Below are 20,208 nucleotides of genomic sequence, written 5' to 3' on the forward strand. Positions count from 1 at the left end.
AAAAACTATCTTCCAATCCATGAACATGAGCTATCTTTCCATTTATTAGTGTCTTCAATTTCTTTCATCAATGTCTTATAGTTTTGGGTATATAGATATTTAGCTTCCTTGATTAAATTCATTCCTAAATATTGCTTAGTTGTGCATTTGTCATACACAGTCTTTATGTTGAGGTGCATTCCTTTATCTAAATTCTTGAGAGCTTTTATCTTGAAAGAATGTTGAATTTTGTCAAATGCTTTTTCTGCATCTAGTGAGGTGATCATATAATCTTTTCTTTCTTCTATTAATGTGGCACATCACATTTGCTAATTTGTTTATGTTAAACCATCTTTGCATCCCAAGGATAAATCTCATTTGATCATATGGTGTATGGTCCTTTTAATGTGCTGTTCAATTAGGTTTGCTAACATTCTGTGAGAATTATTGCATCTATATTTATCAGGGATATTTGTCTATAGTTTTTTTTTTTTATTTTTCCTTGTAGTTTATTTAATTGGTTTTAATATCAGGGTAATGTTGGCCTTGTAAAATGAGTTTGAGATGATTCTCTCCTCTTCAATTTTTTGAAAAATTTGAGAAAAATCATCATTAACTCTTTCTTTAAATGTTCAGTAAAATTCATCCCTGAAGCCATTTGGTTCTGGGCCTTTTTGTTGGGAGGTTTTTGATTACTGATTCGGGCTCCTTACTTTTTAATGCTCTGTTCAGATTTTCTATTTCTTCATGATTCAGACTTGGAAGGTTATATGTTTCTAGATTTTGTCCATTTCTTCTAGGTTGTCTTATTTGTTGGCATATAATCATTCACTGTAATCTCTTATGATCTTTTGTGTTTATATGGTATTAGTCATAATATCTCTTCTTTCATTTATATTATTTAATTCCTTTTCTTTTCTTGGTAAGTCTAGCTGAGATTGTCAGTTTTTTTATCCTTAAAAAAAGTGTAGTTTCATTGATTTTTTCTATTGTTTTTCGATTTTCTATTTCTGCTCTGATCTTTGTTATCTCCTCTCTTCTACCATCTTTAAGTTTATTTTGCTCTTTTTTTTTGTCCCTTGAGATATAAAATTAAGTTGTTTGAGATTTTTTTAATATAGGCATTTATCACTATAAACATTCTTAGCACTGCTGTTGCTGAATCACATAAGTTTTGGTATGTTGTTTCCAATTTCATTCATTTTAAGATATTGCTTTATCTTTTAACTTCATCTTTGACTCATTAGTTGTTTACTAGTGTGTTTAACTTCTACATATTTGCAAATTTTCCAGTTTTCTTCCTGTAATAAATATTCCTAGTTTCATGCCATTGTGATCAGAAAAGATAATTGGTATGATTTCAATCTTTTTAAATTTGCTAAGACTTGTTTTGTGACATAACATTTGATCTAGCCTGGAGAATGGTTCATGTGATCTTGGAAGAATGTGTACTGTGAGACGAAATGTTCTAATATGTCTGTTAGGGACATTTGATTAGGGACATATAGTTCAAGTCCAGTGTTTCTTTATTGAGCTTCTGTCTGGATAATCTCTCTATCGTTGAAAATGGGATATCAAAGTTGCCTACTTTATGCATTGTTGTCTATTACTCTCTTCAGATCTGTTTAGGTGTTCTGTCTTTGGTCACATATGTATTTACAATGGTTATATATTCTTCATGTATTGACCCCTATATCATTATATAATGACCTTCATTGTTTCTAGTAACATTTTCTTCTTTAAAGTTTATTTTGTCTGATATAAATATAGCTATGCCTGCTTTCTTTTGGTTTCCATTGCATGCTCTCTTCTTTTGACAAAGTAATTTGAGTTTGGCTATTGTCACTTAAAGAGCACTAGATTAATTTCTCATTGCTACTATACCAAATAATCACAAATGTAATCACTTAAAACAACAAATTTCACATTGTCTTTATCCATTCATCTATCGATGGGCATGTAGGTTACTTCTATATCTTGGCTATTGTAAATTATGCTGCAATAAACATAGAGGTGCATATATCTTTCGAATAAGTGTTTTTATTTTTATTTTTTGGATAAATACCCAGAAATGAAATTGTTGGATCATATGGTAGATCGATTGTTAGTTTTTTGAGGAATCTCCATACTGGTTTCCATAAAGGCTGCACCAATTTGCAGTTCCACCAACAGTCCGCAAGGATTCCCTTTTCTCCACATTCTTGCTAACATACGTTATTTGTTGACTTTTGATAATAGCCATTCTGACTGGTATGAGGTAGTATCTCACTGTAGCCTTGATTTGTATTTCCCTCATGATTAGTGATGTTGAGCATCTTTTCACGTCCATTAGCCATATGCATGTATTTTTTTGGAGAAATGTCTCCTCATGATTTCCATTCATTTTTTGATCAGATTGTTTACTTTTTGTTATTGAGTTGTATGAGTTCCTTATATATTTTGCATAATTAGATAGATCATTAGTGGATGTATTCTCTTATTTAGTAGGTTGTCTTTTTGTTTTGCTGATGGTTTTCTTCACTGTGCAGAGATTTTTTTAGTTTGATGAAGTTCCATATGTTTATTTTTGCTTATTTCCTTTGCTCAAGTTTAATGAATTAAAATCAAGGTATCAGCAGGGCTGATTCTTTTTTTGAGGCTACAGGAAATAATTTGTTCCTTGTTTCTTCCAGCTTCTGGAGGCCACCTAGGCATTCTTTGACTTGCAGCCACATCTTCAACTTTGGCTTCCATGGTTACATCACCTTCTCCTTTATTCGATTCTCCCTCATCTTCTCTCTTATTAGGAGACATGTGATTATATTTAGGGTACATCTAAATAATTCAGATTAATCTTCTCATTTTAAAATAAATAACTTGATCTCACTTGCACAGTCTCTTTTGCCATATAAAGTAACATTCACAGATTCTGGGGATGGGGATGTGGACATTCTTGGGGGGAATATTATAAAACTGTATTATAAAAACAGTAAGCCCTATGAGTAGGGAAGGTCAGACATATATAAAGGGGGATGATAGTGTAGGTCTTTGTAAAATGTTAGAATGAGTTAAGACTACAAAAAGTTAGGGGAGGTAGGGATGGAAGAATAAGTGGTAAGACATACCTATTTACCTTACTAAATAGGTTAAACAGGTGTTACTCAAAGCTTTGTTCAGTCTTAAGTGCTCTAGTTACTATATCTCTGACTTGAGTGGGACCTAGGAAGAAAATTCTGATAGAGGGATATGACAGGCAGCAGTGACAGCAGTAATAAAATATGAGAAAGTCCTCAAATAGTCTGAGAATACTGATCACATTATAAAGTACCTTTAGGCAGGCACATTAACTTTAAAACGTAAAATAAATTCATAAGTATGTTGTTGAAACTGTAAAGTAAATAAAATTTAATAGTACAATATGTTGCACTTTAGTCAATGTGTAAACTTTTATTAAATATCCTCTTTATTTTATTGAGTGTGTAATGTTAGTAAAAGGAGAAACAACACTATTTATAAAATGCTTTCAGTTCATTTCTTAACTTTAGCTCCCCAAACTGTTATTAAACATATGACTTTAAATTACTCACCTGAATTTTCCTACCATAGGTCTTCTTTGAGGGAATAAACCCTCATAAGAAGAAATGAAATTACCATGATACTGTGTATTAAAATATATTTGTGGCTATAGGATGACAGGGAGAATAGTAGGGGATATGACAGAGTAAAACAGAATTTCTCAAAGGACTTCCCACTGGCATCTTCCTCATAGGGAGCTGGTATGTATTAAAAATGCAGACTCCTGGGTCTTCATTCTCTGTATAAATGACCACTGTTATACTACTGTCTGTATTAGTTTCTTAGGGCTGGCATAACAAAAATGCCACAATGTGGGTGGCTTAAAGTCACAGAAATTTATTCTTTCACAGTTCTGGATTTCAAAATCAAGCTATTAGCTGACTGTTTCCTTCTTAGGGGCTCAGAGGAAGAATCTGCTCTCTCCCTCTCTCCTGGCTTCTGGTGGTTTCTGGCAACCCTTGGTTTCCTTAGCTTATAGCCACCTAATGCTATTCTTTGACTCTGCCATCACTCAGTTGTCTCTCCTCTGTGTGTGTGTATCCTTACATGATGTTCTCCTCTTTGTTCATGTCTGTCTCTTTATGTCTTCTCTTCTTACAAAAACAGAGTCTCATTGGTTTAAGGGCCCATTCTACTCTAGTATAAATGCATCCACATCTTAATTACATCTACAAAGACCCTATCTCCATATAAGGTCACATTCATGGATGCCAGGAATTGGGACTTCAACATATTTTTTTTGTAATACAAGCCACAATACTATCTAAACCATAATCTCTGGAAACTGGAGCCCAGACTTCTGCATTCTCAATAATTTAAAGTTTTTGCTTTAAAAATTTTCAATCACTGGTCTAGAGGCAAGTCATTAAAATGTTGCCATTTGTAATAAAAACTGAATCCTGTAGCAATCCTGGCTTTTATTGTTGAGAGGCCCTCTATTCTTCAGAATTTTCAGATTACAAATAGAAGGGGTGCCATTTCTGAAACTGTAACTGCTCATTACCTTTTCGATAAGAACACAGAGCACATTTTGTAGCATTGTTAGTAATTAGACATTAGGCTGTTTCAAATACAATAAGGAAATTTTATTTGATTTTTTTTTTTTTTTACAAAGAATAGTGTATTAATGCATTACTTTTTTTTTTTTTACAAAGCGTATTAAAAGAAAGGAAATCTTAGAAGTATAATTAAGATTTCTTGTCTTCTGATTACTTAGAATAATACTGACTTCACTATAAGTTATTCACTTTACAATTCATACTGAGCTATGGTTTACTGAAAAGTTTGGCAAAGTTCATTTATTTTCCAGTGGAGACTGGCTATGAGATCCAATGGATGATTTTGCTAACCTGACAGCACTTGTTTGGAAATGCAGATTTACCCAAGAATGTATAGGCTGGGAAAGGAATGCACAAAATAAGGCAAGAATATGGGATTTAGAGAAAGTAGGAAAATCAGTGACCTAAGCAATATTTTCTTAAATCAAGGTAATCATTAATTTATAATCAAAACTCATTTTTTCTATAATATACAACATATTAGAAGTGATAATAATGACAATATCAATTATACTATGATTTTATCAAAAGTCAAAAATTTTTGTAATGTTTTAATGTTATAAATTGTAAAATGCTTATTATTTCATAGTTGTTGTCACTGTCACCAGAGAAAAACAAATAATATAATATGTTAAGCAAACATTGTTTTATTTTCCACTGGTGTCAGATACTCTCTATTCCCTGCTCATCAATTATTTGTCCCAATTAAATTCTGGACATGCAGTGACTCATCGTAAAACTGGATCCTATTGCCCTCCAAAAGGTTCAGTTATTAGTAATTAACTGAACCTTTTGGAGGGCAATAGGATCCAGTTTTTAACTGTTTTGCAATTTTCTTTTTCTAAATTCGTGTTTAATGAGGTGAATTTTCTATCCAATTTCAGAAACACCAAAATCATAAATAAATATGTTTATATTTCTTTTATATTCCTTTACAGAAAATGTGTTCTCCCTCACTATTTGTCTCCTGAACCACTATATTAAAATTCATGTTTTGTGGATATTTTTATAAAGCACTAAGTCTGTTACTTATAAAGCCAATTTAAAATGTTTTAATTGCAAGAGAAAAAATATATTTAAGGGAGTCAAGCATAGACTTTTTTATCCATTTAAGATTTCAAGAGATCATTTTTAAATTCCTCAATGTCTAGGCTCTTGTTAATAACTGTTTATTTCTGCTAGGTATACCATTCATTGATGTGCTACTTGCAAGTTTATAATTCATCGCTTGGATAATGTAAATTTTTTTTCTGCCTACAACCAAAAAATTCTTGATTTTTTTTTTGTTCCTCAAAAAGGATTTTCATTAAGTAAATATTTTATCTTCACATCATATAATATTTTTATATGTGTGCATATACTATGTAATCTACTTTTAATAGTAAAGAACATAATTGTATAAAAATAATAGCTAGTATATATACATATATCTATGTATGTATATAATATATATAACACTTTGAGCCAGACATTCAGTAAAATGAGTACTATTATTAACCCTATTTTACAAATGATAAAACTAAGGTACAGAGATGTTAAATAGCTTATAAAAAGGTCAAATATTTAGCAGAGGTTTGCTGGGGTTAAAACCCAGGCTATTTGTTTCTATAGTGTGCTCCCAGATATTATGATATGTAGGGTATGTTTCAGTAAATTAGAGGGTTTTCCTATGAAAATCAATCACTTTCTCTTCATTTTGGAAAGGATCATGGTAAGATGAAGAGAACATATTTTGAAATTAGATGGTGGGTCCAAATCCTAAATATGATTTTTAATAGCTCTAGCTATTAGAAATATTATTTAACTTCCTGAACATCTATATATTCATTCTTTTCTTGCAAAATGGGGATAATTATACTTTACAGGGTAGTCACAGAATTTAAATAAAACTATATATTGAGAGATAAAGTCTGGCTTCTTTTCCCTATTTCACTGAAAGATGGCAAACACCTAAATTCAGTGGGAAGAGACAGATTATTCAATAAATCATACTAGACTAATCCCAATCAACTGAAGAATGTTTTGAAATTATGCTATACCAAAACTTCCAGATGGATTAAAATTTTCAACACAGTTTTTAAAATATGAGAAGAAAAATAGTAAGACTATCCCAAGATTATAAACATGAAAAGAAAAAGAACAATCCATCTACTTAACTAGATAAAAACACAAAATGTTTATCAAAAACGAATTTTTAAAAAATTACCTATAAGAGGGAAAGTTATACAGAACACATTGGAGAGACAAAAAAAAAAAAAAATTAATGTAAGCTCTTTCAAATCCAGAAGAAGACCAACTACCAAATTACAAATGAAAAAGCTCATGACTAAGTAACTTACAAGAAAAGAAATACAAATGATTAGTGGACATATAAAATGAGGTGCAATGTCAACCAAAAAAATGTAAATTTAAAAGGCCTGCTTTTATATTTCAGATCACCAAAATTTAAAACCATGGATAATATCCAGTGTTGTAAAGAGTAGTGCAAATATTCCTTATCGAACATTGTTTAGGAGGATGTAAACTCATCCAGTATTTCTGAAAGATGATATAGCAATATATACTAACAGTTATTACATTGTGTGTAACCTCATTTACACAAAAACTCCACTTCTAAGTAGTTAGCCTAAAAAAAATTTTCATAGTACAATCACCCCTAACGTATAATGTATAAAGGGGTTTATAAACTAAGATTCACATTATCTTAGTACTAATAACATAAAAAATAGAAAATAAATTGTTACTATTAATATGACACTTATTTAATATATATTTTATATATACTTTATAAAAAGTAAGGGAAGAGTTTTATATACTGACATCTGGAAGATGCTTATAATATATTTAGTAAAAGACATAGATGGCTGAACAGTATTTAAATATACATGGCATGATAGCATTTATTTATGAAAATGTTTCACTATTTGTATCTCTATGTATACCAAAATCATATATTCTTTTAATATTTCTATTATTTTAATTTCTAACAGTGATAAAGAAAGCATTATAATTAGAAACATAAATTTATTTTTATTTTGAAAAGTTAATTATAAATTTAATTTTTCTCATTTGTGTTGAGTTTAAGTGTATATGTACACATTTTTAAGATAGAGATGTATAAATTCAGATGTAACAGATTCTGAAGAGGTGGCATAATATTCATCTTTTCATTGTTTATACTTTGGTGTTAAAAGTTTATGCTTAAATATTTAAAAAAACTTTAAATACTTCTATAAACCTACTCAAACTCCTTCCAGTCATCACTGTCATTTTGTTAGTACCATAACCACATAAATAAAGGAGGCAGAAAATGTTCCTGCTTTTCATGTTCTAGAGTTTCCATCTCAATCTCTTCAAACCATAAAGTGTGCTTTGAAGTTTTTTACTTAAAAGAATAAGGCTGCTCAAGCCACTGTCACACTTTATAGATGAGGTAAAGTTTTCCCTTTATTGTCATTACTATTTTAAATCATGTTGAACTCCAAAAAACGGTTAAAATCAAGGCTGCCTTTTTTTTTTCTGAGTTACCAAGCCTGTACCCAGATTTAGATCAGAGCATTTTATGGAGATTGTATGTGTGTATATGTGTGTGTATGTATGCACACATGCATGTATGCCTGTGTATGCATATGTATGTGTTCTAGGGTTGTGTACATGTGCATGTGCTGTGTATGCATTTGCATATACACATGTATATTGTATGTCTCTGTAAGTATATGTCTTGTAGCGACTATGCGTGTGTGCTCATGTATTATCTTGTTAGTGTATGGTATAGTAAGAGAGAATCTCTAAAAGTGCAATATTACAGTACATTTAATATAAAGCAAATATTTAAGTTTTCCGTTTGCAGACAATCCTATGGATAATAAAAGAGCTTTAATCATATGTGGGCAACTACTGTAGTCTCAATGTAAACATCAGGAGCATCACCTTTGAGGTCAAATTTATAGCGCAATTACACTTCTGAAAACGCTGGATCCAATGCACTGTGAGACTGAAATCTAAATTTTGAGAAATGGATTCCATACAAAAATAGTGTTTTAAGGTGTTAAAAATGAAAAATTATATATGCTTAGTTTTATACTATAGCACCACAAAACTGTTTCTCCTAACTGCTTCTTCCTGCCACTGTAAAGTCCACTCTAAATGCACAAGAAAATATGTTCATGGTTTTAAAAAATGGCTAAATTCAGTCTAAGAGGCATAATATTGAAAGTTGAAGACATGTTAAATTTTTATTTTATTGATATTATTTACTTTATTTTGGTTGTTTGAAAAGTTTAAAAGTCTTAAAGAGGTACAGAACAATTACATAATTTTTTCCTATCTTGTTTTTCTACATTTAAATTCTTTCTGTATTTTCTTTCTCCCATTTGCTTTTTATTCAGATTTCTAAATGATAAAAAAATGTTTGTGGTATTTGTAAAGTGGTTAAATGAATCAAAAAAAGAATGTTTTTCTCTCATTCTTTTATTTTTTTCTTTAGATTTTTTTTTGGCTTCATCGTTTAATCTTATCTTTAAAGTTAGTAGTACTATTGTTATGTTTTCTGAAGGAAGTAGAAGAAAAGGAGAGTATAATGTCAACTTACGGATATATTTATAAATTAATCTTGAAGATTATTCTATTTTACTTCTGTGAATAATCTACTCTGTCTGGGGAATGTACAAACACATATATAGTAATGTGGGGTAAGAAGCTTAAGTATTAGAGAAAAAGAAAAGCAAGCTTTCTGTTAGGAATCAAAAAGGTATAAAACCAAGAAAATAATCCTGGCTAAACTGAAGGATAAATCGAAGGATAAATCTCATACTCAGGAAGATGTATATTTTGATATATAATAAGATTTTATACTTCTTGAGTTTTTGTGGAATAGAAGAATGTATAGTAATTTAAGTCCACTAAAAACAGGAACCTCATTTTGCAATAGATCTCTTTTCTCTAGAAAATATTTGTAAAGATCCAAAATAGCTAAGATGTGAGTTCCTGACAAATTATAAATTATATTTTATGAAAATTGCTAACCTAAGCTGCCTTAAATCCTTTTTAAAATAAGGTGAGGTATTAATAAATAGATTGATTTGCTGACTACTTAATTTAGTACACTTAAATCACGTTGGCCTCTTGAGTTTGTATTTTTGAAAAATGTCCTGTACTATTTATTCACATATAGAAAAAATGAAATTAACCATATGTATGCATATCTTTCTGATTGTTCTAGTGGTGAGAACAAAGAAGTAAGAAGACACCCTGAGAGTAAAATTATTTCTTAAGGGATATGATTTTTAAAAAAGGTCTGATTCGCCATATCCACAATGAGCATATGCATTTGTAAACAGATCGTTTGAATTTTGAGTCTCTTTATTTGATATTTATCATGAGAAAGTCAGACATTTAAATGCATAGTAGTGGCACCTGTGAGATGTAGAAGAAAATAGTACTCAGTAGAAAAACAGAGAAGATTTAGGTATTAATCATTAGAATATCAAAGTATAAGGTAGAAGTGGCCTAGTCACAGTTTCACATATCCATGAAAACATCATTTGCTCCTGTGTAACAAAGAAATGATGAAGTGGATCAATAAGTAGCAAAAAAAGTGAAAAAAAAAGATAGTGACATGCCTACATAAATACATTTATGAGATGAACTTTCTCCTTGAACAGCATTTTTACACATTTCAGAAGAAAATGTCTTTATTTTTTTTCACCACTCCCAAAAGGCAAATACTCTGTTATTCTACATCAAATACACTGAAAGCAAACATAAAATTCAATGGGATGGTTTTCCACAAACTGACTGGATCCAAAGAATTACCTAAACGCTTATTAAATACTTAGGTTTCCAGTTTCCACTTACACCTATTGAATGCAAATCTCCACAGGAGTGTTCTCATGATTAGGCAAGATTTGTAAAATATGCAGTATACTATAAAAACATGCAATATGCTATAAAAAGTCACCTATTCTGATTATTTTATAGCAATTCTTCTTAAGGTTTAAGAAAAAGAAGGCAGCAATTCTGATCCACTGTTATTTTAACTGTTTGGTCCAATGTAGGATGAGAGAAAACATTTAAAGTTTCTATGTTTCAATGTCTGGGAAATGTACTTACTACAGTTTTCAGCTTTCCTGTTGTCCCGGATCACAATTCTTTGGTTGATAGTGCTGAAGAGTGTAGTCCAGTTAATGGTATGATAATAACACAGGTTGCTGTTGTCAGTAATATAGATATTTCCTGCACTGATTTCCTTCAGGGACTGGAACTGCAGTGAAGTGATGCCTTGTTGCTTGAGGATAAGCAAGGAGAGGCCACTGAAGAGAGGGAAAATGGAACAATGATAACTATTTTCTGGCCAAGACATTCATTGTTGAAGTAAAATGAGAATGTCACATTTTACTCCAAAAAGAATGTAAATAGAGCATAAAGAGAGATCGAATCAATAAATTTGTGCTCGGAATAATAATTTGTTTTACATGTTATACAATGGTGGTATTAAAAGTAATATCTAAAAGGAAAATGTTCTGTTTTTAGAAGTACAAACATTATGACATCTCTATCTTAGTCTGCATATTAACCATTGACATATCTGCTCACTGTCTTCCCCTATGACCCTCAAATCTTAAATTCCTCAAGGGTAAAGACTTTTGTTAAGATGAAATAATTAAAAAATGTATATGGAATGATTGCATCTACCCAAAGTAAGACACTAATTATACTCTATTTAATAAATTTAGAGAGCTTTCCAAGGGTAGATATTGCAGAGAATGACTATAGCTATTTAGCTTTAATTTATTCAGAAACAAAAGTGTAATTGTAATAGTTGAAGGATATAAAAGTAAGGATAGGAGATATTCGAAATTAAAGAGAATGAAATTAAACTGAAAATTTTAAAAAATACTCAAAAGTCTAGGACAACTTGGGACAACATCTGAAAGCTAAAAACTTCACCGTGGACACTAACTTTTCAAAGAAATTAGCTTAATTTAATATAGTCCATATTTTGTAATTAAATTCCTTTTCAATTCTCTAAAAAATAAATGTGCTTCCCACATTTCAATTAACTAATAAACATTATTTTACATTTGAAGATCAAAGTGGCCCCTTTTTATTTATTTATAAAACCAAATATAGTTTGCTGTTAATATTCAGATTTTTTCTATGTGTTTTATACATAAACACATGAATAATATATATACACACACACGTGTGTGTATATATAAATATATACATATCTAAAACATGTGTGTGTACTCAACTGAGATATAATTCATTCTTTCAAATTTTTGCTCCTATCACAACCACCTTGAGTTATTGATTATATTGTGAGCATAATAATGCCTTGACAGATTTATAACAACTTATTCAATGGATAGTAAAACTGGTTGCAAATAACACTTGAATAGATGATATCTCTGAACTATCCATTTTTTATTAAGCATTTTCTCCTTTACTTTTTACAACTTCTTACAGATATACTTGTTTTAATTGTAAAATTCAATGGACTTTCTATGAAATATTATTATAGACTATTTGATGACAATATTGATTTTAGGTATCTTTCAGATTTAAGTGGAAAAATTAAATCAAAATAATCCTTATGTAAATCAGGTTTTAACTGTTCATAAATAAGAATTTCATATAGATGAAACCTAAAATAAAAGCAGTGGTTTAATAAATATTAACTAAATATTTTATGTGAATAAAAAATATTGACATTAGAACTTCAGAGCAGTATCCTCTGAGGCCTGATTTTTCTGCTTATTATAATCATCACTGCATGTAGTTTGGTGGACAAATTCCTGAAACATCACCTCTATGACACTTGGTTCAAATGGTAGCACCAGATACAAAATGAGAACTTCCTGGTAAAACAGCATTAGTACCTCACATACCTACGCCAGCGGTCTCCAGTCTTTTTGGCACCAGGGACTGGTGCTCCTATGAGAATCTAATTCCTGATGATCAGAGGTGGAGCTGAGGTGGTGAGGCTAATGCTGAGGAGTGGCTACAAATACAGATAAAGCTCCACTTGCTAGCCCACCGCTCACCTCCTACTGTGCAGCCTGATTCCTAACAGGCCATGGACCGGTATCAGTCCATGGTCTGGGGTTTAAGGACCCCTGATTTATGCCCCTTCTTAGTTATCCAATTCTATCCTTTAATTATGATAACATATGTCAAAAAAGTTTAATTTCATGGTTCACATAATGAAATTCATACCTGCAAAACAATATCACTTTAAGTGACAGGTGATTGAAAAATCAAACTGTATTCTGAATACTTTAAGCACAATCAGGGTATTTTTCATTGAGCTTACATTTGAAATTAAAAGTTGAAACCCAATATTTCTAGAATCGGTAAATCTATGAGACTGATAGCTATGACATAATGTAAACATGATGCTAATCTTGAAATCTGGGAGACTTGCATCTTTGAACATATACACTTACCTGTAGAGTACTCTTCCACCAATGGTCACCAGATTAGAAAAAACACTGAAGTCAGTCATGTTCGGGGGCCATGACTGTATATTCAAGAAACCTACAAAAGAATAGGGTGGTAAAATAATTCAGAATATCACTGTCTTAATAATAATGTTTAATCCTGATTATTCTTGAAATGTGATGAAAATGTGTTAAAAGATAGGAAAAAAAGAGCAGTGAATATCCCTATTTTTGAAGCATTCTATCTCATATTTCTTCTTCCAAAATTTATTATCCAAAGTTTCTAGGCTACAATACTCAATAGATAATGAATATCAAAATAATGACCACCAAGAATTTGTTTCTCAGATATATAGAATCATATAACTGTTTATGTTCAAATATTTTAAAATTCTTAATTTAATAATTTATTCTTTTAAAAGAAAAAATATTTGGTCTAATTAAAGAGAAAGATATAATTTCAATTTCTCTGAAATCCTTTATCACTTTATATACTCATGACATCAGTTGTCTACCTTGCATTCTAAGGCATACATATATACCCAACCCTCCTCATTTGAACTTATATTCTTTGATAGCAAATCCATGTTTTATTCATATCTATGAGGCTATATCATGTACTGTAACAGCTTGGAACATATTATGTGGTCAATAAACATGTGCTAAATGAATGCTACATCACATCCACGCTCAGTAATACTTCTTGTGCAAAAGTAAAAAGAAAAACATAGGTGCAAAGACAAGTTGATACTTGCAAAAACAGCAACATCAAAATTTCAAGAATATTATATTTTTTAAATTCCATGAGCTGATAAAATGTGCACAAATGCTAGGGAGTAAAGATACCCTCATTTAAAATGATGCACATTTTTAAATCTAGAATTTACTTTGAAAATGAGTTGTAGATTCCAATATTATGTAACATTTTCAAGAAAACACTAAAATTCACATAGTTTATAGTGCAACAATAACACCTCAAAAAATTACCTGTTATCTCTCGGACTGTCCGAAAGACATTCAGTTTCTCTGGATCTATGGCTTCAATTGCATTGTAAGGGTCCCTAAAAAAAAAAAATCAAGACATAGAGTCAAATTTAAAATTAAATAAGTAAAAAAATATAAGAAATGTGACAAGTTATTTCATTCAAATTGAATTTTAATTAGCAATAGGAAGGCTAGCAATGTCTTGTCCAAATTTTTCTACACTAGCTATGGAAGGGGATCAAAAGGTGCTTTCGAGATGGTTTTTATGACATAGAACGGGAGTTCTTCATCAAAGGTTATTCCAGATCTATCTTGAAGAAATCTCCAAATATAGCAAGTCCATTTCCAAACATTTTATTTTATTTTGCCTTTAAAATTTATTCTTAATTGGAGAAATATACTCTGCAAATAAATTATGTTTTGGTGAGAACAACTGCCTTTTGGGTTCCTCAAAGCATTCTAAACCACTAAAAGCACCTGTAATTTCTTAAGAAGGATAAAAACAAACATATAAAGTCAACTTTTTTGCTGTATCTTCACATTTATCTATTAGTGAATTTTCATAGTATTTGTAATATTGTATGAAAGTTACTCCATATAAATTATTTAGAGTGATCTCGTTCCTATCTGGCTTATTTATATTCAGTTTTATAACATAGGAACTATTTGCCTCCATCTATAGGAATCATACCATCATTTGAAAACAAAATTTACAACAAATTTAATGATATTCATAAGGTATTGTAAATTTTTGAGATTTTTAAAAATACTATCTTCTGATACATAAATATATTTGTAATTATTGTTTACATATACATATATGTATATATACATATGTGTGCCTTGTCTTTTAAAACTGAGCATAAAATATATTTTAAAATTAAACATTTAATGGAATATTTTCGGAGATTTTTATATTAGAAAAAAGTTTTTCAGGTGTAATATATTGACCATACAAAATAATTGCATACTTGAATATTAAGCCAAACATAAACCTAATAATACCAAATACTTGTCAGTAATTCAAGCAATGCTTTCAGTTTTTTAAGGAATATATAGTGTTTTTAATGTAATAAAAGCTTTAAAAGACATTCTGTGCTATCTTGAGCATGTAGAGACCTCACGTGATTTTTCATTGGCCACTTCTCCAAGAGAGATCAAACCTTCTAAGAACAGTGAACTTTTTAGGCTTTTTTAAGAAACGTGTATTCACCTATAGTAATCAATTGAGTTTTATTCTGGTGTGGGTGTCTGCTGTTTCATCGATCTTTCAGAATGCTTTTGTGTGTAGGGGGAGAAAATAAGCACTAGGGTATAGTGGTCCACTGAATACAGTTTTTTTTAATAGGGTAATCAATTGAGGTGCTTCAGAATCCCCTAAAAGATAAGCAAATGGACTTCTTTTTCAGAATCCCCTAAAAGATAAGCAAATGGACTTCTGTCTTCTGAGTCTGAATCCATTGGTATCTATTCATCCTATCCTTAGAACCTTGGAAAGTATCTCTAGTAATTCCAGCAAACTTGGTATCTGGAACCACCTGGTACTGGCTCTTTTAACTTGATTCATCAGGATGTTCTTCTACACTGTGAACCATCCTATATCTTTAAAGAAAAAAACCCAATCTTAAATTACTTTTCAAACTAAGAAGTGCCATTGATACAATGTATGACTAATTTAACATGGCTTGGAGAAACATTATAAATGAGTTTCCCTATAATTCACACATAAACAAGATTTTCTTCAATGTGACATAAAGATCTCTCGAAGGCTTAATGCCTAAATTAAATGTTCAGGGAAACTTATTACATTTATAACTGAAGATATATGGAACAAATGACCATGCTTTTGATGAATAAGAAGCAAAAAAATTAAATTCACCATGTGGGAAAATTCTTGTTGCTATCCTATTCTAATGTGTAAAGCTTGTATATGCAGAAGAAATATTAGCTCTATAGTAGTAGAATGAGCTTTCGATATTTGTTTTTTGATGAAAAGCAGTGTATAGAACAGCTCTGTTCATATAATCAAATATTCTGCGATTATTGGGAAACACTCAAAACTCAGGGCAAGCACACAATAATGGGGCTAGTTCCAGCCTTTACTGAGAACATATCCAGGTTGCCAGGAATGAAATGAATTCTGGACTGTTCATAATGAAGCCCAACAAACCACAAAATTTTATATATATTTAATTTTAGAGATTCAGGACTCTCATAATATAAGTTGACAGAATCCCACTTACCAACTTCAAAGTACCTCTAGCAGGTTTCATTCTATAGTCACTTGAAATACACAGTACTGTAAAATCCAGGACTTTCCTAGCTAAATTCAGAGCCATGAGCAAGAACATTCATTGTGTTTGGTGATCCATTATAAAGCTCAGCATAGAGAAAGAGAAACATATTTTCACAATTCCATTGAAATCTATTTTTTCACTCAACCCATTATCATTTTTCCATTGTCTACCATCATTGTAGTCTATCATCTAAGTATTTTCTTGTCAGTGTCTCATTGTGACTCAGCATGGGCAAGCTTATTTGGAGAGCATTTTGTTGCTCTAAGCACATGTATATAAACAATGTCAAAATGACAAGACATAAAAGGGGATTATTCCTATGAATAACCCTAAATACTGAGTTTTGCCTGCAGTTTCCATGCTAAATAAGGAAATAAGAATGCCTAGTCTAATTGTGGCAATGGCATTTTTATGCTATAAAATAAACACTTTCTCTTATTTCTTCTTTAAATTATGACTAGAGAATTAAAATCACTTTATAAAATTATGTATACAGGTAGGCTATCTCATCCATGATTTTCATTTCAGAATTAAAAAAGAAGTATTAAAATGATTAATGTATAAGAATGGATGTTGGGACGGATTGGGCTGAAAACTACTTGTCTAATGCAATTCATGAAATTGTTTTCGAATTTTTCCCAACACTGTTGGACTTGAGGCCGATTCATTTATTATATATATGTGGAATCAGGAAATGTGAATTAAGTGCTTATGTCTTATTTCTCAGAAGACACTGTTAACATGATATGATCTATAATTTACGGTAATACCTGGTTCAAAGATAGTTAAAATGTGGATATATTGTTTTATTTACTGTCACATACTTATTAAATTTTATAGATGCATCTAAATATTGACCCAAGTGTCCTACCCAATATGGCCAAGGAAGGAGAGATGGCAATGGAAATGGATTTGGAGAGCCAATGGGGACTATGGTAAATTTGATTGATTATGTCCCATCTCAAAAGGCCTAGTAAAACCCAGCTCAAACAGATCATTGCCATGTGAGAATGTGACCTAAGAGTAACCAAGTCCACATATATATTTTTTTAAAAGTTAGAAATTTTGATTTTATTTTTTTAAAAAATTGCTTCTTAGACCAAATATAACATATCTGGGGAAGAAAGTGCATAGATATCATTACAGTATCTGGCATAGACACATGTTAAAAGCTATATTTTAAAGTAAAGAAATGTTTTATACAGTAAGACCTACAGTAATTTATTTAAATTGAAAGAAACAATTTTTTTTTTATTTCTCTTGCTGTTCCTATTTGGGCATATTTATTCAAGTGTGTTAAATTATTTTGCTTCTAGAAATTATGTGATATATGTTTAGAGTAAGATTTTGAATTAGAATATGTGAGTGATACTCTTTATTTGTAGCCCATAGCAATAATATTTAGAGATTAAGTGGTAATATAGACAAATAGATAAAATATAAAGTAAAAATATTGACATTTCTATTGCAATTGAATGAATACAAATTTGGTTGTTTTCTCAGTTAAAACCAGCAGGTGGTTCTATAATGAAGAAGGCCAGAAATGTTATAATTTTTATTACTAAAATGAAATTAATTTACTAGTTCTCTTACAATAGTACTAACTCCTCAACTTAAGAAAAAAGAGAAAAAAGATATATCAGGGCAAACAGAAGTTCTGAAAACTCAGGACAATTTCAACTTCTTGATTTTTTTTTCTGTGAAATACATTTTTGAAGAAATATTAATTTATGTTTTCTTAAACTAATTGATTACAAATTTGATATAAATTCCTTATTTCACCTTTTGACATTGTTTCCCTAAACATGCAAAAATATGTCAGACTTGCTAAAATCTATGGATTTAATGAGAATATTCTATAAATACATTTTGACATATATAAATTTATATTTTTGAATCTAAGTAGTCATCAATTTCACAATCCAGATGTGTCCCAAACTTTGATTTACTATAACTGCTGGTGAAATCTGTCATTTGATTTTGTTGTACAAGAGCATTCATATAGGATGGTACTCTTCTAGGATTCAAAAGGATCCAAACAAACAAAGCTTAAGACTCTTTAAGCATTGTCTACACTTTGTAAAATAATTTTCTCTAAAAATTAAATACTGACCCGTGAATACCAGTGACAAGAAAGATCAAATTCCCATTGATTTTGGTGCAGTTTACGAATTTGTCAATGTTACTGGAATCCACAGTCTGTGCTGACATCAACGATCCTGTGCCAATGCCGTCACAAGCTGTGGAAACAAGACTCATAGTCAGGAAATTGAGAAATGTCTTTTTAGTCAATAAAGCATTGCTTTTTCATTATAAGATAACAGTATTTTTTCATTATAAAATGAAAAAATTTCATCATAAGAAATAAATTGCTTTCTAACAAATAAAATAATAATTGATTATTACTTTAAAAGTAGTAACCTTTACTACTTGGCCTGTTTTAAAATACTGTCCCTGCATTATCCTCTAGTGAACACGATGCATAAGAATTCTATTTTAAATCGAGACCTAGTATATACACACAACAGATACATAACTAAAATAAAACTTTCAACAATCAACACTTACGCATACTACATAAAATCACCTATTTTCTAATCCAGCTTAAAATATCATTTTTAAAACTTTTTAAATGCTGGTCACTCAAAATAATTTCACAGCCTATTGATGGTCTACAACTCACAGTTTTAAAAACACTGATCTAATTAACTATATATATATATATATACACACATATATATATACATATATATGTGTATATATATATACGTACCTCCCATAGTTAGATTTCTGCCAATTGGATTTTTAAAGAGCCTCCTAACTGGTCTTGCTTTTCCTCATTGCCTCCTTAAAATTTTATATTGAAATTGAGAGTATCATCTGCTGTCTGAAGGCTCTACTTAAAACACATATACACACACAATTCAAAAATGTGGGGGGGGGGGGGGGGGAGAGAGAAAAAGAGAGAGAAGGAGGGAGGGAGAGAAAGTAGTCTAAAAGTAAGTGTAGTTTGCCCTTTTTAAAGGCAGTTCTTGATACTTTGGAAAGCTTAATAATATTTGGTAAATTTGTACTGAATTTTTGTCTTGCTTAATTTAAGTTTCATTCCAGTGAAGAATTTGAGCAACATAGCCGGAAGGTATTTCTTCCTTCACTAAAATTCTAGAACATAAATTATCTGTGCTATTTAACACTTATGGTAAATGTCCTTGTCATTTCATATATCTTATCTTTCGAATGTTTTTTAAGACCTGGAGAGTAAATGTCATGTTGCATCTCTCTTCGTAACCCTCTTTACACATAGCGGATTGTTTTGTATACAGTGGCAACCAACTAATATGTGTTCTTGATGCTAAAATAACCATGTGAACCATTGTTGTGTGCATATCTTCTAGGATTTGCTGCACGTAGAATAAAATGCAGCTTTATTTCTGAGTTCCTATTAAAGTTAACTCAGAGCGTTATCTGGATCACTTTAGCATATATCATTTGAAACCAACAATACACACTGTACAACAGTTGATACTTTAGAGAACGGTTCATAGTCACAGAAAAGTGTGTATGGGAAGGTTTGGTTGGGGGAGTTTTGTGTTCTGAGAGGTTTAGTCAGCCTAACAAAAAGTGAATGAAACATTTCAGTACAGGCCCCTGTTCCAGCCTAAATAATCTCAGCTATTACTCACCTTTTGGGCAAATATCAGTGCAAGGTTTACACATTTTAATTCCATTTTCTTCTACTTCCATCTTGGAACTAGGACAGGCACGCACACAAGAACTAGAATCAACCACAAAATTATCTGATAAAAAAAAAAAGGTAAAATTAGCAATAATGTTGATATTTGGCAAACAAGTTTAAAACGAAATATTTTAAGGTGTGAAAATGATTAACAT

At 30.7% G+C, this 20,208-nt stretch overlaps 1 protein-coding gene across 1 annotated transcript in view; it reads right to left on the reverse strand.

Annotated features, from left to right (window-relative positions):
- Positions 1 to 20,208, reverse strand: part of ERBB4 (erb-b2 receptor tyrosine kinase 4) — a 988,299-nt gene that overhangs the window by 269,998 nt on the left and 698,093 nt on the right. The window contains exons 8-12 of the mRNA XM_006908488.3: positions 20,001 to 20,114; positions 18,431 to 18,557; positions 14,024 to 14,097; positions 13,043 to 13,133; positions 10,704 to 10,903 (exon numbers count right to left, since the gene is read on the reverse strand). Of these exons, the coding sequence (XP_006908550.1) occupies positions 10,704 to 10,903; positions 13,043 to 13,133; positions 14,024 to 14,097; positions 18,431 to 18,557; positions 20,001 to 20,114 (606 nt within the window). The remainder of the gene's footprint in view (positions 1 to 10,703; positions 10,904 to 13,042; positions 13,134 to 14,023; positions 14,098 to 18,430; positions 18,558 to 20,000; positions 20,115 to 20,208) is intronic.

The sequence above is a fragment of the Pteropus alecto genome, unplaced genomic scaffold, assembly GCF_000325575.1.
Source record: "Pteropus alecto unplaced genomic scaffold, ASM32557v1 scaffold182, whole genome shotgun sequence".
NCBI lineage: Eukaryota > Metazoa > Chordata > Mammalia > Chiroptera > Pteropodidae > Pteropus > Pteropus alecto.